The sequence below is a fragment of the Euleptes europaea genome, chromosome 4 (assembly GCF_029931775.1).
Source record: "Euleptes europaea isolate rEulEur1 chromosome 4, rEulEur1.hap1, whole genome shotgun sequence".
Taxonomy (NCBI): domain Eukaryota; kingdom Metazoa; phylum Chordata; class Lepidosauria; order Squamata; family Sphaerodactylidae; genus Euleptes; species Euleptes europaea.
The window spans coordinates 123693409-123716387 of record NC_079315.1 but is presented as its reverse complement, the minus strand read 5'-3'; the positions used below and the strand labels follow the sequence as shown (position 1 = coordinate 123716387).

The 22979-nt window shown below is 55.0% G+C and overlaps 1 protein-coding gene across 1 annotated transcript in view; it reads right to left on the bottom strand.

Moving 5' to 3' along the window:
• Positions 1-19665: 19665 nt before the first annotated feature.
• TLN1 (talin 1) overlaps positions 19666-22979 on the bottom strand; it is a 39282-nt gene continuing 35968 nt past the window's right edge. Inside the window, exons 51-55 of the mRNA XM_056848215.1 lie at positions 22228-22353; positions 22056-22118; positions 21287-21469; positions 19969-20097; positions 19666-19805 (exon numbers count right to left, since the gene is read on the bottom strand). Of these exons, the coding sequence (XP_056704193.1) occupies positions 19674-19805; positions 19969-20097; positions 21287-21469; positions 22056-22118; positions 22228-22353 (633 nt within the window). The 3' untranslated portion in view covers positions 19666-19673. The remainder of the gene's footprint in view (positions 19806-19968; positions 20098-21286; positions 21470-22055; positions 22119-22227; positions 22354-22979) is intronic.

The window sequence follows — 22979 nt, the reverse complement described above, 5'->3', positions numbered from 1 at the left end:
ACGGGCCCAAGATCACCCGGCAGGCTTCAAGGCAGAGTCTCAAACCTGGCCCCCACATTAGACTGGGGCTCTCCAAAAAAGAAAGCCAGAAAGTTCCGGAGCCTGCAAAGGCCAGGAGGGGGCCGAGAAGATGGGCAGGAGCACTCTGGAGGGAAAGAGCCACGGGACCGTGCGGAAGGCAGTGCTCAGAGGTCCTCCCAGAGGGGACAAGGGAGACCCCTTTCCTGCTGCCCAGTGAAGGAGGTCCTGGGCAGGGAGGCATCCTTCGGGGCCTCCTGATAGACAAATGCCCCTCTTTTTTTTTTTTAATTTTTTTATTGTTTTTATAATAAAACATAGACAAAAAGAAAAAAAAATTAACAATACATTCATAAAAGAAAAAAAAAGAAATACATTTTCAGCGCACAACTTATCCACTAATACAATATATAGTACATTAGGTTCCATTGTGCCCTGATTCCAAATCCCAACCACCCACCACAGTGCCCTTCACCAATGGACTTCCGATGGAGTGTTATGACCTTACCAAATAAAATATTTATAATTATAATATTTAAAATCATATTATACTATAGTTCGTTAACTATACTTTTAAAATCCATTTTTGCCACTTTATCCCAATATGCGGTAGCCTTTGACCAAGTACATTTAAATTCCTCCATGTCTTTACCATGTAAAGAAGCTGTAATTTTGGCCAACCGCATATACAACCATAGTTTTTCTCTCCATTCTTTAATTGAAGGTTTATTTGCTTGCTTCCATTTTTTTGCAATTATAAGTCTTGCTGCAGCAAAACTATATTGACATATGACTCTGTCACCTTTATCTAAATCTTTATTTGAAATACCCAGTAAGCAAAAGGCAGGGTCTCTCTTAAGTGTTGCCTTAATCAAATTATTAGTTTCATTCAAAACTAATCTCCAAAACCTCCTTATTTTTTTACAAAACCACCAAACATGCATATATGTACCTATTTCTGTACCGCATTTCCAACATAAAGCTTCATCTTCTTTCTTCATTTTACTTAACAATACTGGAGTTATATGCCATCTATAGAACATTTTATACAGGTTCTCTCTTATTTCATTTGAGATGGTAAACTTAAATTCCTTTTTCCATAAATTTTCCCAAATATCCAAATCTATATTATAACCTAACTAGGTGGATGAGACAAATGCCCCTCTTGTGGCTTTGCTGGAGATGGATTTGGAACAGATGGGGGAGGGACTATTGCTCAAAGGCTGGCGAGGTCCCTGTGGGGGTGTAAGTACTTGGTCCATAGAAATCCAAAAAACCACACCAGGAGACTTAGTAGTCAAAAGAGTAGGTTTACTGGTAACATAGGCAAGCAGAGCTTAGAAACCCAAAGGCAGGAATGGAGGGGAAATGGCAAGCATTTGATTATATGGGAAACCAGAAAAGCAGCAGCAATACAGTCACAGGACATAACTCCAGTCTAGAAACACCAAGGCTCCCACAGGCGCCTACTAGCTTCAAAGGGAATAGGAATGCGAGCGGTTAGATAAACAGTCCTTGAACGAGAGTCTGTGAGAAACGAAACCATCTCAGATATAGCGAGCAGGCCTGACATTCTGTTCCCCTTAGGCCCCCCCCCCGACCCTGCAAGGGGGATGGCTTGTGGGGGTAGGCATCGTGAAAGGCACGCTCTAGGTATGGGGCGGAAACATCTCGTGATCGAACCCATTCGTCATAGGCAGGGGGGAAGTGTTTCCAATGAACCAGGTACTGAAGAGAGCCATGACGGACACGAGAGTCCAGGATCTTAGCAATTTCGAAATGCTCCACCCCACCCACCATCACTGGTTGCTCTGGAAGAGGTTCGGGATGCCATTGTGAGGACGCAATATGAGGTTTCAAGAGGCTTACATGGAAAACTGGATGGATGCGCCTCAGAGTCTTCGGAAGAGAGAGTTCCATGGTTACCGGGTTAATGATTCGAGCAATGGGATAGGGACCCACGTATTTGGCACTGAGTTTATTACACGGGCGGGTGGACCGGAGGTTTTTTGTTGACAGGTAGACCAACTCTCCCACTTTAAAGTCCTGACTAGGAGACCGGTGCTTGTTGGCTTGAGCTTTGTATTTACGTTTAGCCAGTTCCAGATTCTTTACTAGCCAGGGCCAGGTGGTATGAATTGCGTCCACCCAAGCTGCCACATCTTTACCACCCTCCTCCCCCGAAATGTCGATATGGCCAATGGGGCCGAAGTCCTGGCCATTCACGGTTTGAAATGGGCTGAAACCTGTGGATTGGTGTACAGCATGGTTATAAGCATACGCAGCAAAAGGCAACAACCCAACCCAATCGTCCTGGTGGTAGTTCATATAACAACGGAGATAACATTCCAAAACTGCATTGACCAGTTCAGTTTGTCCATCAGTTTGGGGGTGGAAAGCACTAGAGAGACCCTGTTCCACCCCGACTAATTTAAGGAAAGCCTTCCAAAATTTGGCAACATAACTACTTCCGCGGTCGCTCACAATTTTGCGCGGAAACGAATGTAGTCGGAAGACATGTGACACAAAGAGGCGGGCCAACTTTGGGGCGGAGGGAATACCAGCACACGGGACAAGATGCACCTGTTTAGAAAACAAGTCGGTAATAACCCATAAAACCATTTTTCCCTCACTGAGGGGGAGATCAGTCATAAAATCCATAGCAATTGCTTCCCAGGGTCTAGAAGGGATCTCCAACGATTGCAATAGTCCAGGGGGGTTCCCTTGGGATCGCTTGACAGTGGCGCAGACTGGACAACTGCGGATGAAGGAGTCCACGTCGGTGCGCATGCCCGCCCACCAGAACTGCCTGCGCAATAAGTGGAGAGTTTTCAAAAACCCAAAGTGTCCCGCAGTTTTGGCGCCGTGGGCTAATTGCAGGACTTCCTTCCGAAGTACTTTGGGCACATACAATTTCGAGTCTTTGTACCAACAACCACCTCGTTCTAGTAGGCATGGGGGCAGCGCCTGAGCCGTATGTTCAACCAGGCATTGGGCACGAAGGGAGTCCAGGAAGGAGTCAGGCAGGTTCATCCCCAGGGCGGAGGGGGGTGAAGCAGGGCTCGCTGGCAGTGGCGGCGGGGCGGAGGGGAGGACTGGTTGAGTTGCGGCACTAGGCGCAGGAGGTGTAGGTGGGTCCGGTGAGGGAGTCACTTCCCTCCTGACAGAGGCCCTGCCATGCGCTGCTTGGGTCTGGGTCTGGGGCAGAGTTTGGGACCGAGTTTGTACAGCCAAAACTGGTAGAGTTTCCCTTTGCGCTGGGGTGAACAAGGAGACCGTTGGACGGTCGATTTTCACCGGGTATTGGGGAAGCCTGGAAAGGGCATCAGCCAGTACGTTCTGCTTTCCAGGCACATGCTTGAGCACGAAACGGAATTGAGCAAAGAAGTCAGCCCAACGCTGTTGTTTTGCGGACAGTTTGTGGGCCCCCGTGAGGGCCTCTAGATTTTTGTGATCAGTCCAGACCTCAAAGGGGGTCCTGGAACCCTCCAGAAATTGCCTCCATGTAGTGAGAGCATGGTGGACGGCTGCAGCTTCCTTCTCCCAAATCGGCCAGTTTAGTTGGGAGTGCGCAAACTTCTTTGAAAAATAAGCACAGGGGCGGAGAAGACCGTCTGGCCCCCTTTGCAAAAGAGCCCCCCCCCAGCTACGTCAGACGCATCCACTTGCACTATGAACATATGGTCAGGATCAGGATGCTTTAGCACGGGTTCAGAAGTGAAAAGCTGCTTGAGAATTGTAAAGGCAGCTTGACACTGATTTGTCCAGTGAATCTTAGCGGTGGGCAATGTGGCAGAGACCCCCTTACCCTTAGTCTTTAGGAGGTCGGTGAGCGGCAGTGCCACTTGAGCAAAGTTGGGAATGAAACCACGGTAGAAATTGGCAAAACCGAGAAATTGCTGTACTTGCTTGCGGGTGGAGGGAGGAGCCCAATCAAGCACAGATTGTACCTTAGCAGGGTCCATGGTGAGCCCCTGGTGTGAAACTATGTAAACCAAGAAGGTTACTTGTTTCTGGTGGAATTCACACTTAGAAACTTTAGCGTAGAGTTGATTGTCTCTGAGATGCTGTAACACTTCCCTGACTAGGGCAACATGCTCATCCATGGAATTAGAGTAAATAAGGATATCATCGAGATAAACCACCACGCCTCGGTATAATAAATCATGGAGGACCTCGTTAATGAGCTGCATGAAGACCCCGGGGGCCCCTTTTAATCCAAAAGGCATCACCAGAAATTTGTACATTCCGAAGCAGCTAGAGAAGGCTGTAAGGGATTCGTCTCTGTCACGAATCCGGACCCGGTAATAAGCTTCAACCAAGTCCAGTTTGGTAAAAATGCGCCCCTTCTTCAGCTGTCCCAAGATGTCCGAGATCAATGGGATGGGGTAGGCACTGGTTTGGGTGACTGCGTTGAGTTTTCGAAAGTCGATGCACAAGCGCAAGTCACCCGTTTTCTTTCGGTCAAAGAAAGCGGGGGCTGAGTTGGGAGCGGAGGAAGGCCGAATGAACCCTCGAGCAAGATTTTTATCCAGAAAGTCTCGCAGTACGGCGCGCTCGGAAACACTCATGGGGTAAATTCTACTTTTAGACAGTTTGCAGTCTCCCACCACTACAATCGCACAGTCCGTTGCGCGGGGGGGGGGGGCAATGCATTGCATTCTTTAACATCAAAAACATCCCCAAAGTCTCAGTATACATTGGGTATTTGGGTCGCCGGTAGGGCATTGGAGGTTAAGGCTGAGGTGGGCGGAAGGACGAGTGCGACCTCGCGTCGATGCTGGTCACAAACAGGGTCGGAAAACGTAATTGTGTCAGCCTTCCAGTCTATGGAGGGACTGTGCCCTTTGAGCCAGTTGATACCCAATATGACTTCGTATCGGACAGGAGCTATGGTAAAGTCTATCTGTTCCCAATGGGAACCGATGCCCATTGCTACTCCTCATGTGCGATGGTCAACCGCCCCCCCTTAAAGTGGCTACCGTCCATTTGGGCGAATTGGATGGGGGCCGGTAGATTCTCGTATTTGACTTGAAGAGCTGCAAAGGTGGCCTCATTGATTAAAGAGCGTCCGCAGCCGGAATCTATGAGAGCCTTGACCCGTAACTGGGGCCCCTTCTATAGTGTTGTAACACCACGTCCACATATACAGTATTTTTGACTTCACTCACCATGACCGGAGCCTTGGGCGTTGCAGGAACATCTGTTGGGGTCTGTGGGGACACTCCACTCACCACAGACCGTATCCGTTTTTTGACAGGTCGAGAGGGGATTCCAGATTCAGGGCTGGGGGATTCCAATGACGGTCTTCGTCAGAAGAAGGAGAGCTGTCCCCCAATGGGGCACTTGTAATCCGGGACCCTACGGGGTCGATAGGTGCAGGGAGACTAGACGGTTCCCCGGCATGAAGTGCAGAGGGTGTGGCTCATCCCGGCACTGCGCTGCGGGTGGCCGCAGTGCCTCTGCATTGAGGTCGTCCCCGAGCTCGAGGCGGTACATCGGGTCGAGCGAGTTCTGGACGTTGAGGGCAAGCCGCTGCAAAGTGGCCCATAACACCGCAAACGAGACAGGCTCCCTTCTGGAATCAGGACTCGCGATCCAGAGGGAGTCGGGTTGGTCTCCGTGGATTGGCAGTTGACGGTTTGGGGGGAGGTTTCTGACTGCCCTTCTCTTTGGTCCGACTCCGGACTAGGGACACGAATCGCCGGCGGCTTTCTACTTCCTCGGCCAGTAAAATCCAATCCTCAAGGGTATCTGGGTCGGCTCGCATATAAGACCAGTTCAAAATGTCCGGGTGCAAAGCTTTTCGGAAGTAGTGGATAAGGGTAGCTTCAGGCCAATCCACTACTTTACTCGCGAGTCATTGGAATTCATCTGCGAATTCCCGAACTGGAGAGGAGCCTTGCCTGAGTTGCAAAAGTTCCGCTTTGGCTCTCTCTCCCACGAAGGGGTCCTCAAAGCGCCTCCTCAAGGCAAACATAAAGTTGTTGAGGGAGCGAATGGAGCGGGACCGCGTATTGAACTGAAGGATCATCCAGTCGGCCGCTTTCTCCGTTAACAGGGAGGCAACGAAACGGACGCGGCTATCTTTGGTAGGGAAAAAATGTCTTTGCTCCCTCATATAACTATCCACATGATGGAGAAAACGGGGGAGAGTTTCAACTGAACCGTCATAGGTAATCTTCAACTTGGGTTGCCTCCATGGCATTGGGGGTGCAGGTGGTTGTCCAGGAATTGGCGCCCCCGGTAACCCTGGTGCACCCGGTAGCAACAGTAAAGCAGGTGCGACAGGCACGGGGCCTCCGTCAGGAGCAACAGGAGCAACAGGGCCCCCACCAGGAGCAACGGGGCCCCCACCGGGAGTGACGGGCCCCCCACCGGGAGCGGCGGGTCCTCCGCCAGGAGGAACCACTGGCGCGGCTGGCTGCTGCGGCGGTTGCTGCAGTGGTAGCTGCAGCGTTACAGGAGCCGGGGCAACGGGCGCGGTTTGGGCCCGTTGTAACTGGTCGTTGTCTCGAAGTATGAGAGCCAGTTGGTCCTGTAAGCGCGCCACCTGTTCCATAAGATCCAGGTTTTGGGACCGCAACAAAAACACATCATCACCGGTACCGCCAGCGCAGCGGGATTGGCTGACCCGTAAATTAGCAGCCCAGAGTGACCCCCCACTGTATAGGTCCTCCTCGTCGGAATCATCCGGCACGTCGGGCAAAGTCCCAGCGAACCTGCGGGCGCGTTGAACGCTGCGCAACGGAACGAAAGTCGGGGAAAACGACTTTCGTGTTCGGCCCGGGCCTTGGCCGCGGCATCCGCTGCTGCCCGCACCTGATCTTCAGCCCTTTTGCGTTCAGCCAAAGCTTGATCGGCCTCAAGTTTGGCAGCGAGGGCTGTGGTCACTAGTGGGAGAGCCTCCTGTTCCAAAACTAAGATAAGTTCAGAGGGGTCGGTCAGATCCAACAGCGGCTGGATCTGGACCGCCAAGGTCGCGGCATCAGCACCGAAGTCGGGGGTTAAATGCTTTATGATTTCAGCCACCAAGATCGTGGCCGAGGTCTCGCCCTGAAAAATCGCAGCCACCCGTGTTGCTACCGCTCTTGCCTCCGCTTGGCAGAGCTGGGGGGCTGGCATGGTCGGGGTCGCCATGCCTGGAAACGTAGCAGGACGGATCGGGACCCCTGCTCGATCCGACTGCGAGTCACTGGAAGTTAGTCCCGCCAACGGGCTAGTCAACAACTGTAAATCCTCTGTTGCCAAGCGAGCATCCTCCACCAACCAGTCCAGGGTGTGGAGGTCTTGGCATGCACGGGTATCCGCGACTTCAGAAGTCCAGGGAACTATCGCGGCCAGAGAACGCCACTGAGCCCGAACAAGTCCAGTCAGGTGGTTAACCTCAGCATCAGTATGATGTATCTCAGCCAAAACGTCCCGTACTAGATCGGGGTCGTCGTCTGCGATTCCCAAAGGAAGGAACCAAGGATGGAAGCCTTCCAGGGCTCCAGGCAGGAATCCACCACCCGGGCGAACCGCACGGGGCTCCAGCCACGGATAGACAACTCGGAGAGCACTGTCCTAGCTCCAATCCGAGTGGCAGGCGAACCCTCCGGGGCTCTAGCCTGACAGGTGAAAGAGGGTCATTCCTGCCTTAATGTAAGCACTTGGTCCATAGAAATCCAAAAAACCACACCAGGAGACTTAGTAGTCAAAAGAGTAGGTTTACTGGTAACATAGTAAAGCAGAGCTTAGAATCCCAAAGGCAGGAATGAAGGGGAAATGGCAAGCATTTGATTATATGGGAAACCAGAAAAGCAGCAGCAATACAGTCTCAGGACATAACTCCAAATAGTCTAGAAACACCAAGGCTCCCACGGGCGCCTACTAGCTTCAAAGGGAATAGGAATGCGAGTGGTTAGATAAACAGTCCTTGAACAAGAGTCTATGAGAAACGAAACCATCTCAGATATAGCGAGCAGGCCTGACAGGGGGCTATTCTTGGGGGGGGGGCTCCCCCACTTTACCCCTCCCTGCTTCATTATGTGAAGGGTGGCCCTTGGCCCTAAGCCCAAAGGGTGGGGAAGGGGGCAGAGGCAAGGAGCCCCCTCCGTTCTCTTGCTCTGGAGTAAGCAGAGGGCATTGGCCTGGACCAGCAAGGAATGTGCTGCCTTGGGGTGGGGGGTGGGGGTGTCCCAGTCTTTTGAGGTCTTTAAGCAGAGGTTGGATGGCCATCTGTCGGGAGCGCTTTGATTGTGGGATCCTGCATGGCAGGGAGTTGGACTGGACGGCCCTTGTGGTCTCTTCCAGCCTTGTGTGATTTTGTGTTTTTTTTTGTGTGTGTGTGATTCTGGGTAATTGCCTACTTGGAGGATTCTCTGAGCCAGATAGTTAGAAGACAGCTGGTGGGAAAGGAGAGGCGGAGGCATCCCCCTGGGATTCTGGCCCCGATCCAGGCTGGGCCTGTGCCACCCGGGTTCCCGTCCCTGGGGCTGACGGGGCACTCCGGCCAGGCAGAAAGGGGGGAGGGGACCCCTGCCTCACTGAAGAAAGTCCCCCATGCTTGACCTCTAGCTCAGGTGGGCTTGAGCTGTGGCTAGAAGCTGGCAGCTCTCCTCTTCCCCTGTGGCCATGCAACAGGTGAAGCACACATGGTCTTCACAGCCACAGGCAAAGGTGGCCTTTGGCTATGACGTTGCCACCCCACTAATGGCTGGCATGTGCTGAGCAAAGAAGAGCAGAGCATTAAGGTGACCTTTGTGTCCCAGGCTCCATCGACAGCATACGGAAACTTACCAAGTGATCATGTCCCGGATAGGGCAGGATAGGATTGTTCATAACCGCCCCCACCCCCAATGCTACCCAGGCAGAACAGTAAGCTCCTTGCAATGATGAGGGTGGTGGGGGCAGGGGGGACACTTGGCAGAGTTTGGGCATGAATGGCAGAGAATTCCATTGGACTCCTCTTGTGGTGCCTCTGGGTCAGTCCCACCCCCAGTGCCTAAACTGTGCGCCAGCAGAACTTTAAATATCCCCACTGAAGTCAATGGAAAAATGACTCCCCCCCCCCACACACACACAACAGCCACAATGGAAGGTGGAATTTTACTGGTGCCCACCATGGCACCAGTATTCCCTATTACTATGTATGGGTGTGAAAGCTGGACAATGAAGAAAGCTGATAGGAAGAAAATAGATTCCTTTGAAATGTGGTGTTGGAGGAAAGTGTTGCGGATTCCGTGGACTGCCAAAAAAACAAATCAGTGGGTTATAGATCAAATCAAGCCTGAACTGACCCTAGAAGCTAAAATGACTAAACTGAGGCTGTCGTATTTTGGTCACGTCATGAGACGACAAGAGTCACTGGAGAAGACAGTCATGCTAGGAAAAGTTGAGGGCAGCAGGAAAAGAGGAAGACCCAACAAGAGATGGATTGACTCAATAAAGGAAGCCACAGCCTTCAATTTGCAAGATCTGAGCAAGGCTGTCAAAGATAGGACATTTTGGAGGACTTTCATTCATAGGGTCGCCATGAGTCGGAAGCGACTTGACGGCACTTAACACACACACACCATGGCACAGATCCAGGGGCATTTGTGCCCCAGCCCGGGCACAGAGATCTCATCTGCGGCATGAGCCTTCGTCACACAATGGAGCAAGAGGCTGATGGTGGGGGACTCTGGCGGTGGAGCGCTTGGCCCATGCCAGGACCTCTCAGCAGCCCAGGCGACCAACAGCTGGAATCGAAGGGTTGGTGACTCCGGTCTGCTCTGAGTCCTGCTGAGTCTTCTGCCTCAGGTCTCCAGTCATAACGCGCCCCCCCCTTTTAGATGAGGAAGGAGATCTTGTCTCACCCGGCACATGTTTAACTTTTGGGAGGGTGGAGCCCAAGAGCTTCTGCTCTGCAAGGCAGGCAGTTGGATTGTTGCATGGGGCAGAGAAAGGCCACACCTGGCTCCTGAGCGGTCCCCCCCGCCCCAAGCAGGGCAGCCCTTCCTGCCTCTTTCCTCAAAGGTCATAGGCAGGCCTGCCACTAGGCAAGCACCCCAGCACCAACCCTGCCAGAGTACTGAGAGAGCCTTTCCCAAGCCAGGGAGCCACCAACCACCCGTGTGCCTGGGGGGGGTGGGGAAGCACCGACCCCTGGCAGTCCAAGCAGGGGCCTAGAGATGTTCTGGCTAGCTCGCATGCCTGCCAGGCCAGAATCTGCCAGGGGCCCCTGCTCCTGCGCCCTGGGGGAACTGGAGCAGAGAAGCCACACTAGGAAAGCCTAGGATTGCACCACTCCCTATGGCCATTCTGACCCGCACAGCAGCCATGAGTGAGCAAGATGGAGGGCCAGCTCAGAGGGGGAAGGTGGAGCCAGAGCCCAGGCCCCGGGTGCTGGGCCAACAGGGACACAATCTGCACCGGAGCAAGGAGCTAGAGAGGGGCTCTTCATTTGCTTCATGTATAGCCTGCCTAAGCCAGATGTGTCAGTAATCATAGGTGACTGGAATGCAAAAGTGGGAAGCAAAGCAGAATCAAAGATGGTTGGAAAATTTGGGCTAGGGGCATTCATAATCAGAAGCAGTAGAGAAGGTCTATTCTCTTCCAAAACAAGACCAGGAGCTGACTGGGGTGTGTCTCGTGTGTGTGTTAAGTGCCGTCAAATCTCTTCCGACTCATGGCGACCCTATGAATCAGTGTCCTCCAAAATGTCCTGTCCTTGACAGCCTTGCTCAGGTCTTGCAAATTGAGGACTGTGGCTTCCTTTATTGAGCCCATCCATCTCATACTGGGTCTTCCTCTTTTCCTGCTGCCTTCAACTTTTCCTAGCATGACTGTCTTATCCAGTGACTCTTGTTGTCTCATAATGTGACCAAAGTACAACCGCCTCAGTTGAGTCATTTTAGCTTCTAGGGTCAGTTCAGGCTTGATTTGATATATAACCCACTGATTTTTTTTGGCGGTCCAGGGTATCCGTAACACTCTCCTCCAACATCACATTTCAAAAGAATCTACTTTCTTCCCATTAGCTTTCTTCATTGTCCAGCTTTCACACCCTTACATAGTAATAGGGAATACGATGGCATGAATTAACCTGATCTTGGTGGCTAGTGACTGTGATACACACCAGAAATTGTCATTATCAAAAATTAGAATAAAGCTGAAAAAGTATGGGGAGGGGCATGGCCCGGTAGGGGCCTGATGAAGGGGGGGGCAGCCATTTGCTCACCCTCCAGGCCCTCCCATTGTCCTTGGGCTGGTGTGTGACCCAGCCCCCTTGCTGGCCAGCGCCCACACACCGCCCTCCCACTGAATGCTTGGCCTGCAGGGGGAAGGCAGGAGACACCTTGGTGGCAAGGGGGGGCAGCCCCTGCTACCCCCCCCCCCGGGGAGCACTGCTGCTGTGAGTTCACACATACCCACTGGTCAAACCCTCGATGCCTCAGCCACCCACCCCCATGGGCTGGATCTCCACATGCTGCACGGCCTGGGCAGTGAGAGAGGGCAGGTGCCTCCCTGCTGGCCTTGAGGAGACATTCCACAGCTGCAGGGTGGGCGGCTCCATTCATGCCATGCGGCCCAGGGCAGTGACCCACTCCACTGCCCTGCACCAGAAGGCACGGTAGCCTGCAGACGCAGAGTGGCCCTTGGTGGTAGTGAGGCCGGACTGGCATGCTCCACCACCTGTGCAGACAGGCCCAGTCAGGCTGACAGTGGCCATGAACACACGCCTGGCCTGGCGAGGCCAAGCTAACATGCCACTGGGCAGGGACCACTGGCCCATGGAATGCAACCCTGCTGCCTGCTGGTCACAAGATGGATGGATGGATGGAGGAAGAAGCTGGGTGCTTTGGGGGCACGGAGACCACCCCCCGGGATGGGGGTGGGCAACAGGGCCTGGGCTATGGGGGTGCTGGCTGTGCCCCCCCCCACGCAATCTGTGCCTCTAACCAGCTCCCCCTCCCTGCAGCCACCAGACAGGCCACACCAGAACAGTTGCCCTTATTTTTGCCTCCCCTGCCAGGGATCGGGCTGATCCACCTGCTGTCCTTGCTGTATGTCTGGGTGGTCCAGCAACATCGCAGGCGGTGCCCTGTCGAGTGCTACAGAGACCGCGTCAGCACCCTGGAGCTCCCTGCTGGCCCCTGCATGGAGTGGTTCTGCCACCCAAGCCCTGTACGAGGAGCTGGGGCCAGGACTCCGGGGCCACGTGCCCCCCTCCCCCCCCACAGTCATTGTACATTCCAGCACTCCAGGGCCATGTGTGTCAGTGTACATTTGGTGATCAGCAAGCTGATAGCTGCTTTGACATGCATCATTTATATATTTATGTGATGAGCTCTTGTATGGCAGATTCTACGTTATACTGAAGATGTTGGATGACGAAACGGCACATGTTTCCAGAAGACTGTCTATACAGGAGATTGCCTTGTGAAGCAGCAAGTCTGGATTGGGACCCAAGACTGATCGGGGTGGATCCCTTGAGCTGTTTGGACTTTAAATTGTATTAGCAAGTTGTGCATTATGGGGCCATCATTATTTTCTTTGTTGTATTTGTAAAATACTGTTAGAAATAGGAGATTTCATTATATTTTGGCTTCCTATGCTGATTTTTGTGATTGTGTCAATTTGGCATAGAGGTGTTCTTTTCATACCAGCCAAGGATGAAAAGCAGGAGAAAGGCAACAAAGAAAATGGTGCAAACTCTGTTGGCGCACAGCCCAACGTGGCCCACCCTGTGACTGGCTGTGTGGAGAAATGCCCCCCCCCCCACACACACCCTAGAAACTGATGGTGGGAACTGCACCGTGCCTGTGAGTTGGGAGCCCAGCTGCCAGCTCCCGCTGACCAAAAAGTAATGGTGCCAACAGGGCTGAATCACCAAGCCCCAGGCACCAAAAACTTCGCTGGTTAGTTATGCAAATGGCTCTGGCAGAAGTAAGAACAAGTCTAACATCCCACACCCTGCTGGAATGTCACACCTGAAGGGACAGACTGGCCAAGCCAAAGTCTAGAGTGTTTCTTCTTCCTTTTGAGGCAGGAAGATCAGAACTGAACTCGGGGGGGGGGTTAGGGGGGTTATACATCCTCAGGACATGAGGGACTCCCTCTTGACAATGGGAGAGAACCCCAACTCTTAGAATCAATCTGGCTGTTCCACTGCAGACCAACATGGCTACCCTCTGAAAACGATCTTAGAACAAAAGTAATGCTGTTTTTCCCCATGTTGCATCTTGAAGAATTACAGGCCGCCGGAGTTCCACACTGGGGATACAGATTAGAACTACGGGGCTCCAGGAGGGAGGGCTTCTGCTGCCCCACTTGGCTCTTCTCATGACCTGAAACACCTGAAGGAGACACCATTTGCCCCACTGGGGGAACCTGCAGGCACTTAGGGCTACCCATAAGTTTCCCCAATGGGGAAATAGCAATTTCAGGTCTGGAAAATGACTTGGGGTGGGGAGGCTTAATCCCTCTTCCCACATGCAGCGGTCCTGATCCGAATTGGCCGCATGCACGCCTGGGAATCAAGGTCCCAGGACGTACCTCCAGAGGCACAGCTGTCGGCAGCCCACATGTCCACCCTGTGGACATTGTAATCTGTGAATCAGCCCTGCGTTAAACTGAAAGCGCCCTTGCCCTCCTAATACAGCCAAAATCATACAGCCAACAAGAGCCAAAGCAACCCTAGTTAACTAGTACCTGCTAACTCTGTCACAGGGAAAGATGCCACGCTTTGAACCCCTCCCACCGCTCCCCTTGCCACTCGATAACCCCGCGGGTTTGTTTTTAGATTTCTGTCTCGCACACCCAGCCGGCTTCAAGAGGCTCCCCTTTCCAAACTGCACAATGGAAGCAACGTCTATTCAAGGCAAAGAGGTTGGCGAGTCAGAGCGGTAGTGGCCAGCAGGCGGCAGAGGCTGGCTGCTCCGGATCCCCCAGCCTGGCCTTCCACAGAGCTGCTACCGATGAGCCAGCTGGTCAGCCCAACTTCTTCCTCATGAGGATGTTTCCTTTGCCTGGCTGAATTTCATTCTGATGCCATCTGCCCAGCCTGAGACGACATGCTAAAGAGTTATTGTGTCCCCCAGAGAATCCGCAGTCCCTTTCACATTGGTGCCATCTGTAAACGTGTTATTGGCACTGCCTGCCCCGCTCAGGCCTTGAGTGAGAGGCTGGTCAGTGCCAGACCCAACAGGGACCCCTGCAGAGCATCCCTCTAAGAGCCCCGCTGCTCCCACGAAGAAGGCGTCTCATCCCTTCTGCAACGCTCTGAGCAGCTCCAGACTGCATCCCCTTGGCATTGTGGGGGCTGCTCGTCCTCCTCAGGGCCTGGGGCCCCAGCAGAGCAGCTCCAGGGGGGCAGGGGCCCCCTCTTCTGCTCCTGCTCCCTCTAATCCCCCTATGCATGACGGGCCAGGAACAGGTGTGGGCCTGGCCCTTCCCCTACAGCAGGGGCAGCCGCTCGCTCGCCTGTCAGCTCAGCCCCTGGGGGCTATTTCTGGCTCTGAGCTCAGGGCAGGCAGCTGGAGATTAGGGACACCTCTGCATGCCAAGAATGCCACCTCACACAAGCCCCCTCCCCGGGGAGTGGAAAGGGCATGCCGGGGGTGCTACTCTTTCTCACTCTCCTCAGGAGAACATTTGGGGGAGTCTGCAAGCTGAATGCAGGAGCAAAATGCCAGCAGTCTCCAGGGAGATGGAGGGGATAATAATCATAGAGTTGGAAGGGACCACCAGGGTCATCTAGTCCAACCCTCTGCACAATGCAGGAAATTCACAACTACTTCCCCCCTCCCCCATTTTCCCAGTGACCCCTGCTCTGTGCCCAGAGGAAGGCAAAAACCTCCAGGATCCCGGGCCTGGGGGAAAATTGCTTCCTGACTGCTGCTTCTCTGGGTGGGTAAGAAAGGGGCCACAAGAGCCAGGCACTGACACAACCCTTCCTGCCGCCCGAGTTCACAGAATCAGCACTGATGACTGGTGGAATGAAGGTCACGGCCCTGTACAGGAGGGCCTCACGGCCCAGGCTTGCTGGTGAACCACCCCCCCAGCCTGCAGTAGCTGTGGTTGCTGCCCTGTGCTCCACCCCTCATGACTGGAGGCGGGGGGCGCTCACCAGGCACCTGCCCTTAGGCGCAAGGCCCTTTGTTCCTCGGGTATCGGGCGACTCAGCCGGAAGGCCTTCTGCTTTTGCTTGGGGTATTCCGAGGCACAGAGGGGCCTTTTCTGTGCTGATGCTGGACAACAGGGTCCAGGTGACTGGGCAGGGGAGCAGAGGAGGAGTGCACCACCAGCACCGCCCACCATCCACCAGACAGCCAAATGTCCTGTTTGGGGGAGGGGGGGAAGCTGTCAATTGAGTCTCCTGCGCCACATTTGGGCAGGCGGTGTGTGTGTGTGTGTCTTCCTGCTGCAACCTTTCCCTCCTGTTCTCTCCCTCTTCCATAGATAGAGCAAAGGTCAGTCTAATCCGAAGGAATGGTCGAGCCAGGAAAAGCAGGCAAGAGACTCCCTGTGGAGGACCAAGTCCTGCCACCTGTCATCCCCACAGCCATAGGGAGGTACATCTATCTAGGAGGCGTCATGACAGGGAACAAGGGCCACGCGTGCCGGGTCCTGAAAGCAACTCTTCCTGTTGAGAGGCCTGGGGGACAGATTCTCCCAAGCAGCAATTACAAATTCTCTGGACACAGAGGAGGAGATCTCCTTTATCTTGTGGTTCCTCACCAGGGAGGCACAAGCCACGCAGGATGAACGCGTGGATCTTTTGACTCCACCTTCTCTGTTTGGTGAGGGACAACGGGGAGAAGCCTCACCACGGGAATTAAGGTAACGCTGAACTTTCAAGTGTCGCACTTCCAGTTAAGACAGACAGCAGCTGCTGGAGAGCCGGGTGGGGGCAGCAATACTGATAGCCACGTCTACTCGTCTAGAACTAGCAATGGAATGGAGCCTGGAGGCAGCCCACAAAGGGAGACGCAGGGGAGGAACCACCCCACTGCTCCAAGAGCCATTTTCTGTGACCTTCCACAGTGGAAGCAGCCATGACCACGAAAAGGCTACCCTGGAGACACCCCTTAGTTTGAAACACTGGACTTGTCAGGAGCATTTCTTCTAATTAGTAGAGGGTATTCAGAAATGGATTATGCCCCCTGCTCACGCCACAAGGCAGGGCCATGCAAATACTCTTACACTGCTTCCACATCCACCTGAGCTTATCCTCATGAGCTTATCCTGAGCTTATCCTCAGCTCATGTCTTGCCAAATTTCTGGATCGAGATGGAATTCCTTGTAGGTTGTGACAGTGGGGCCCAGAATGAACACGTCTGTCCCTGGCTTCCACGGAGGCTCTCCTTTGCCAGAATTCCTCTGTTCCTGGGGCGGCAAGGGGGAGTGGGGAGGATGCTTTCTAATCCTCTGATCAGAAGAACCCCTTGTGACGTCCGATGCTTCATTCTCTACTAGAGAAAGAAGGTATCCTCATACCTGATGTGGAAAAGCTGTGTCATCCTGGGTGGGAAAGGATGGAAGAATTACTGGGGGAACACCGGCTGGACTACGTGTCCGCCAAAGCTGACCCTTCGTCCGCCTGGCCATGGTGGATGCTGGCTGGGTTGTAGGAAAGGAAAAGGGCACCCGGAGATCTAAAAGATGCTGGGCGCTTGCTTTCTCAGCACCAAGGCTGTGCCAGTCCCACTCCTAGGGATGTGCAGGTTGTGGACAGAAGGATGGAAGATGGACTTCTTGGACCTTGAAAGCCAAGTTTACTTTTGGGGCGAAGGAGGGATCTGTCCTGAGGATCACTGAGTCTGTCTGGAAGAAGCAGCACTCATATTTTACTGAGAAATTGGAAAACTCCAAGACTGTCCATGCCAATGCGATGGCAACCAAGGAGACTACTCCAAGAATCCCGAGAGAAACAGACTTGAGCAGCACCAATCGGCCTGAGGAGTTTGTACCAACGGGAGTATCTGAGATGTCCTTAATGGTCGACCCTTGCACAGGGGCATCGTGACAGTCCAGGTCTTGAGGCAACCGTAGCATGGATCCACATGGCCGAGGTCAGCCAAGTCAAGCTTGAGGGCCATTTTCTGGGATAAATGAAGCTGGAAGAATGCCTTCTTTGCAATACTGTGGGATCCAGGATAACCCAAGTCTCTTAAATGAGTCGGCAAGGATCAGGCGGACCCCATCCACAATGGGGAGAGATGCTTCGACCCCTCCGCCTTCCCAACTAGCGTTACCTCTGTCCTGTCAGGATAGTTTCAACTCATCCACTCTTAACCATTTAACCACAGCAGCGAGGTAGTCGCGCAGGACCTCCCCAGCACCACGGGAGGGTTTGGATGAAGAAATACAGAGCTGGGTAGCATCAGCATATCGATGGCATACAATTCCAAATCCTCAAATGGTTTCTCCTAAGGGATTTACATAGAGATTGGATCGCACAGGAATGAACATTGATCCCCGGGGAACTCCATAACCCAAGTCCCACACCAGTGACAGACAGGTGGTTTCCAACCGCAATCCTCTGGGTCCTGCCCATAAGGAAGAATTTAAACCAGTCCGGGGCAGAACCCTTAAACCCTACTTGTGCCTACAAGCGCCTAAGAAAGATGGCATGGAGACCGTCACCTATAGCCACCAGCTCCACCTTTGTCCCATAGCCTGTCCTAAGAGGGTGCTAGAGCAGTTATCCACGAAGACCTGGAGTTCTTCTGCCATTAAAATCGACTGTTATTCATTCACACCTTGCTTTTCTTCCCAGCGGGGCCCAAAGCAGGCTCCCACCAGTTTCCTGTCCTCCACTTTATTTTAGGCCGGGGGTGGGAGGCTGGCCCAGGGTCACCCAGCAAGGAGGCTCTGTGGCATAGCGGGGATTTCAACCCGGGTCTCACACATCCTCGACTGGCACCAGAGCCTGCCTCTCAGTTTGCACAGGGAGAGGCAGAGCCAGGACAGGGGCAGGAGAGGACCCTGAAGGAGGACCTCATAGGCTGGAGGAATGATCCAGAGGGGTTGGCCAGTCGGGGCCAAGAGGACCTCCACCCCCTCCCAGTGCATCCTGTTGAGCACTTTGCTAAAGGCATGGGGGGGTCTGCTTGGGGCCCTGATAGAAATCAGACCCCTTGACTGGAAAGGCAACCAGGCCTAGCCCATGTGGTTCCGGGGTTGAGTGCCCACTTCCCTGGGTCTCCATCTTGGGGGCTGAGCCAGTCTGCTTTCAGGCTGCAGGTCCCCAGAGACGTTGCGTGGGTCTCCACCCACCAGAGCAGGGTGTCTTTTTGAAGGGGGTGGAATCCGGTCCCTCCCTGATGACTGACAGGCACTTTTGTGGTCAGGTGGCTGGAGAGGAGCGTTCTTTCTTTATCTATCTCTGGCAGACACACATGGGAAACTCGTCCAGTGTGGAGTGAGGCAGGGCCTGGCGCTTCCCAAATGGGGAAGGTTGGTAGAATGTTTGCACAGCCCTCCCTGGCAGGCCAAGCTGGGTGGGGGCCTAGCCCACAGCCTCCCACTCCACTGATGGAGAAGGGCCACGTGGCTTAGCAGAAGCCCACAAACCAGCACGTGAACAGCAGGCAGCAGAGAGGTCTACAACAACTAACACAAAGGAGTTTTAAGAGCATTTCTCTGCAGAGGCAGGGATGAAATCTCCAGAACAAGTAACCCAGCCCTTTGCCAGCCTGGCTAGAGGGTGGCGTCTTTCTGGGAAGCCTCTCTCTCTCTCTCTCTCATGCTTGCCGGTTGCCTGGACTGGCCCAAAGACCCATGTAAAAGATGATGGGCTGAGGCAGAAAACGGGGTGGGGCACGAGGGTGGGGGCGGAGAGAGGGCTGCTGCAGAGGGACACCCCCCCCCCGCTTGTTCGTGCCGGGAACCAGAAGGCGTCAGAACCTTCCCACGCTGTCCCCCCACCCCCATGGACCCTCAGACACCAGGTACACAGGCAGTTTTATTGACATATCAAAATTACAAAAGGTGAGATGCCGCAGCAAGTGGGCGGGGTGGGGGGAAGGTGGGGAGGAGCTTCAGCTCAGAGCAGAAAGGCTACTGCTGGGCGAAGCCAGGGGCAGAGGGGAGGAGTGGGCGCCTCAGTCAGCCTTGCGGGAGCCACCCAGGCAGGCACTTGGGAATGAATGAGCAACAGCAGCAGGGGGGGGTTTGGTAGAGGGGGGAGGCACAGGCTGGGCGAGTGAGGCGGAGCTGCCCCTGGGCGAAAGGGCACGCCAGGCAGGCAGGCAGCAGCAGAGGTGCGGCTCTGCAAAGGAGGTGCGCCCGTTCGGTGGGTCCAGAGGGTGGGAGGGGGCCAGCTGGGGAGAGGGCCCCCTCCCGCATTGCACAGTCAGGCTGCGAGGAGAAGGCATGGAGGAGCGGCACAGAGGCCAGCCTCCCCAACGAGAGAGCGGCCCGACGGCCAAGGCACAAGGGAGGTTCCAGGGAGGGAAGGCGGAGGGGAGGCCAGGCGGTGCTCCCCCCCTCCCCAGAAAGGCAGCCTGGGACGCGGCCCGGAGGCTTGTGCGGTGAGCAGAGCTGCTGGTGCAGCGGCAGGCAGGTGGGCCTCGGAGAGTGCCCGTGCCCCCAGCAGGGGCAGGAGAAGACCCGGCCCGAACGTGCTCAGAAGGCTTGCGATTAAATAGGGAAGGGGGCTGGGTGGAGGCTGGGGGGGGGGGGGCTCAGTTCTGCCCTTCGTCCCGCAGCTCCGAAGGCAGGAACTTGTACTGCTGCTGCCGGATCATGGCAAGCTTCTTGCGTGCCTCCTCGAGTTCCCGCTCTTTGCGTAGCATCTCTTCCTGGGCAGCAATGATCTGGTGGGGAGGCACACAGAGCGAACAGTGAGCGGTGTGGGGTGGGGGCTAGGGCAGCTGCCCCCCACCACATCTGGCTCTGGCGGGCTGGGAGCTCTCTCCCCCGCCTGGGCTCCCCACCCTCTCGGCTGCAGAGGGGGGCGGGGTGTGGCCCTTGCCTCACCTGTGCAATCCCCCCCACCATCTTCTCCTTCACCACCACGGTCTCGTTCTCGTGATCCTGGAAGGCGGCTGCTTTCTGGGCTGCCTTGACGAGGTTGTCCGACGCTCTCTTCACAGCGTTGCCGGCAGCCTGGGCCAGGGAGAGGAGAGGGTGACTGCAGCGGCTGAGCCGGCCTCCTGGCGTCCTGGTATGGAGGAAGCCTACAGCCGGGCCGCACGCAGGAGGAAGGAAGGCCCTGGCTTCAGTCGCCAGCGCCTCCACTTCACAAAAAGGACCTGGTAGCAGCCAATGGGAAAGGCCCACCCCCTGAGACTCTGGAGGGTCCGCGGCCAGACAGAGGGGGCGAGACGGAAACTTAAAATCAGAATCATAGAGTTGGAAGGAACCACCAGGGTCATCTAGTCCAACCCCCTGCACAAAGCAGGAAATTCAAAACTACCTCCCCCCCACACACCCAGGGACCCCCTACTCCATGCCCAGAAGATGGCCAAGATGCCCTTACTCTCATCTTCTGCCTAAAGTCACAGAATCAGCATTGCTGACAGATGGCCATCTAGCCTCTGCTTAAGAACCTCCAGGGAAGGAGAGCCCACCACCTCCCGAGGAAGCCTGTTCCATGGAGGAACTGCTCTAACTGTTAGAAAATTCTTCCTAATGTCTAGACGGGAACTCTTTTGATTTAATTTCAACCCGTTGGTTCTGGTCCGACCCTCTGGGGCAACAGAAAACAACTCGGCACCCTCCTCTCTGTGACAGCCCTTCAAGTACTTGAAGATGGTTCTCACTTCAGAGGCCCTCAGTCTGGCTTGTGCGCCTGTTCAAGGGGAGGGGGCAGGTCCCTCTCCACCTCTGCCAGCAGAAGCATCAGCCTGCAGCTGTGTGGGCTTCGCCATGAACACCCCTCCCTGCTGACTGAAATGGGCTGACTCCATCTCCCCAGAACTCTGCTGCATGTTCTGGGGGACAAAATATGGAGAAGCGGCTGCCTCTTTCTTTGACTTCAAGAGGGGCACGTGACGCAAAAGACAGCGGGCCAAGCCAGCGTCTGCAGGCATCTGCCGGGTGGCAGGAGACCCCCCATGTCATCAAAAGGAATCTATCCTGAGCTAGGGCTCTCCCAAGCCCACGAGGCGTGCCTAGTCACAGGAGGAGAGGGGCATCTCCCTGGGGCCAGGAGTGGCCGAGGGGACCTTCACCTGTGGCATCTCAGAAGGGGTCGCCCTCCAAAGATGGGCTTCAGGGGAACAGCTGCTCCATCCGACGGGGGCCACCACATCCACCGGGCCATGTGGAGAGCCAGCCGGGGGGGGGGGCTCACCTGCAGGCGCTTCATGGCCTCAGAGTCCTGGTCGGCCTTGACCTTGCATGCCACCAGCAGCTGTGCCGTGGAGGCGGCCACTTGCTTGGCCGAAGAGATGAGCTTCTCCTCGCTGGCGTGGCCCTGGACGGCGGCATTCGCTGCCTCACACAGGTTGTTCGTGGCAGCGGCCACCATCCGGGCCTTGGGGAAGGGGAGGAAAAGGAAAAGGGTGGGCTGGGCCAGAGCCAAGAGACCGTTTCTGGGCCCCTGAGACCTGCTGGAGCGCGGTCTGTCTGCCCAGAGCCTTGTCTAGGGCCTCCCACACTCTGGGGCCTCGGGCCTTGGCTGCCAAGAGGGTGCCCCACTTGTGGTGGCAATAAGAGCCTGCTCTCTGGCCCTCCAGTTCAAAGGGTCTCTGAGGGGCTGCCAGGAGAAACGTCCGGCGGCTTCCTCTGCTCATCCTTCCCAGGGCTGCTAAAGGACTCCAGAACACCAACTTTCTGCCACATTTTTGTCCCACCCTTCCACCAAGGGCTTCACAACACAGTTCCCTCCCCCCCACACACACACTGCTTATCTTCCCAACCACCCTGTGAGGTAGGCCTGACAGAGAGTGATCAGTGTCATCCAGTGAGCTTCAGGTGGCCAGGCCTCTTCCGCCAGCCCAAGAGCCTGAGGCCACACCTGGGCTTTTAAGGCTGTTCTGCTCGAGCCCCAGGGGAAGGGGGTGGGCGCTCACAGCGAGACTCCTGCCAGCCCCCCCCTCCAGCCCCCTCGTGTTACTCACTGCTGAAATGAGCCCTTGAGACCACTGCCCGTCGTCCACCGCATTGGCTGGGATGGCACCCACCTGGCAGAGAGAGAACAGCTGAGGAGGGGGGGGCAGCTGCTGGAAGCCAACGGAGTGCCCCTCCCCCCGGGGGCCGCTCCCCTGCCCACCCCAGCAGCCCGGGGCTCACCTTCCCCTGGGCCACCAGCTCTCTCTGGGCAGCCGAGGCGGCTTTCACCAGGGCGCTGGTCGCTGCAGCGATGGACTTGGCAGCCTCCAGAATCTGCTCCTCGAAGTTGAGACTCTCGTCCGCCTGCTGCATGGGGGGGGGGGGGAGAAGAGAGCAGCAGAGGCCGTTGGGCGCGGGAGGCAGAGAGGCAGAGACAGGGCCCGCCGGAGCAGGGCCAACTCTGCTGGGTTTCTGAACAACCCCAAACACTCGCATGGTCTAGCAACACGCTCACTGGTTCATCGGAGACAGTGGCCAGGGTCTATTTCGAGGGGCTGGTCTGATTCTGGGGTGTTACTGCAGGAAGGAGAAGTAGTCAGGATCGTACAGATGCAGCCTGGTTTTTGCCAGGAGTTGGGAGTTCCATCTGGGAACCAATTTGTTTTTTCTCTGAATTTCTCAAACTTAGTTTTTGGAAGGCTGCATGAAATTGCTGAGTTCAACCCTCCCTTGAGAACGAGAGCGGGTTGCTTTGGCCCCCAGATCCACAGCTGTGATGTGAACACCTCTTGGATGTGGAATGAAGGACAAAGGCACCTTCTCAGAAACAATTCACAGTGGGCTCACAGTGACCTCTAAAGGGTTCTGACATGAAGATGCTTAAGTTTTTAAAAGACAAAACATGAAAGAGCAGACTTCTGAACTGGACAGGCCTATAGTTTGTAGGAAACCAGCAGCGCTGGGCTGGAATAAATGCGGTGAGTGTGGGGGGA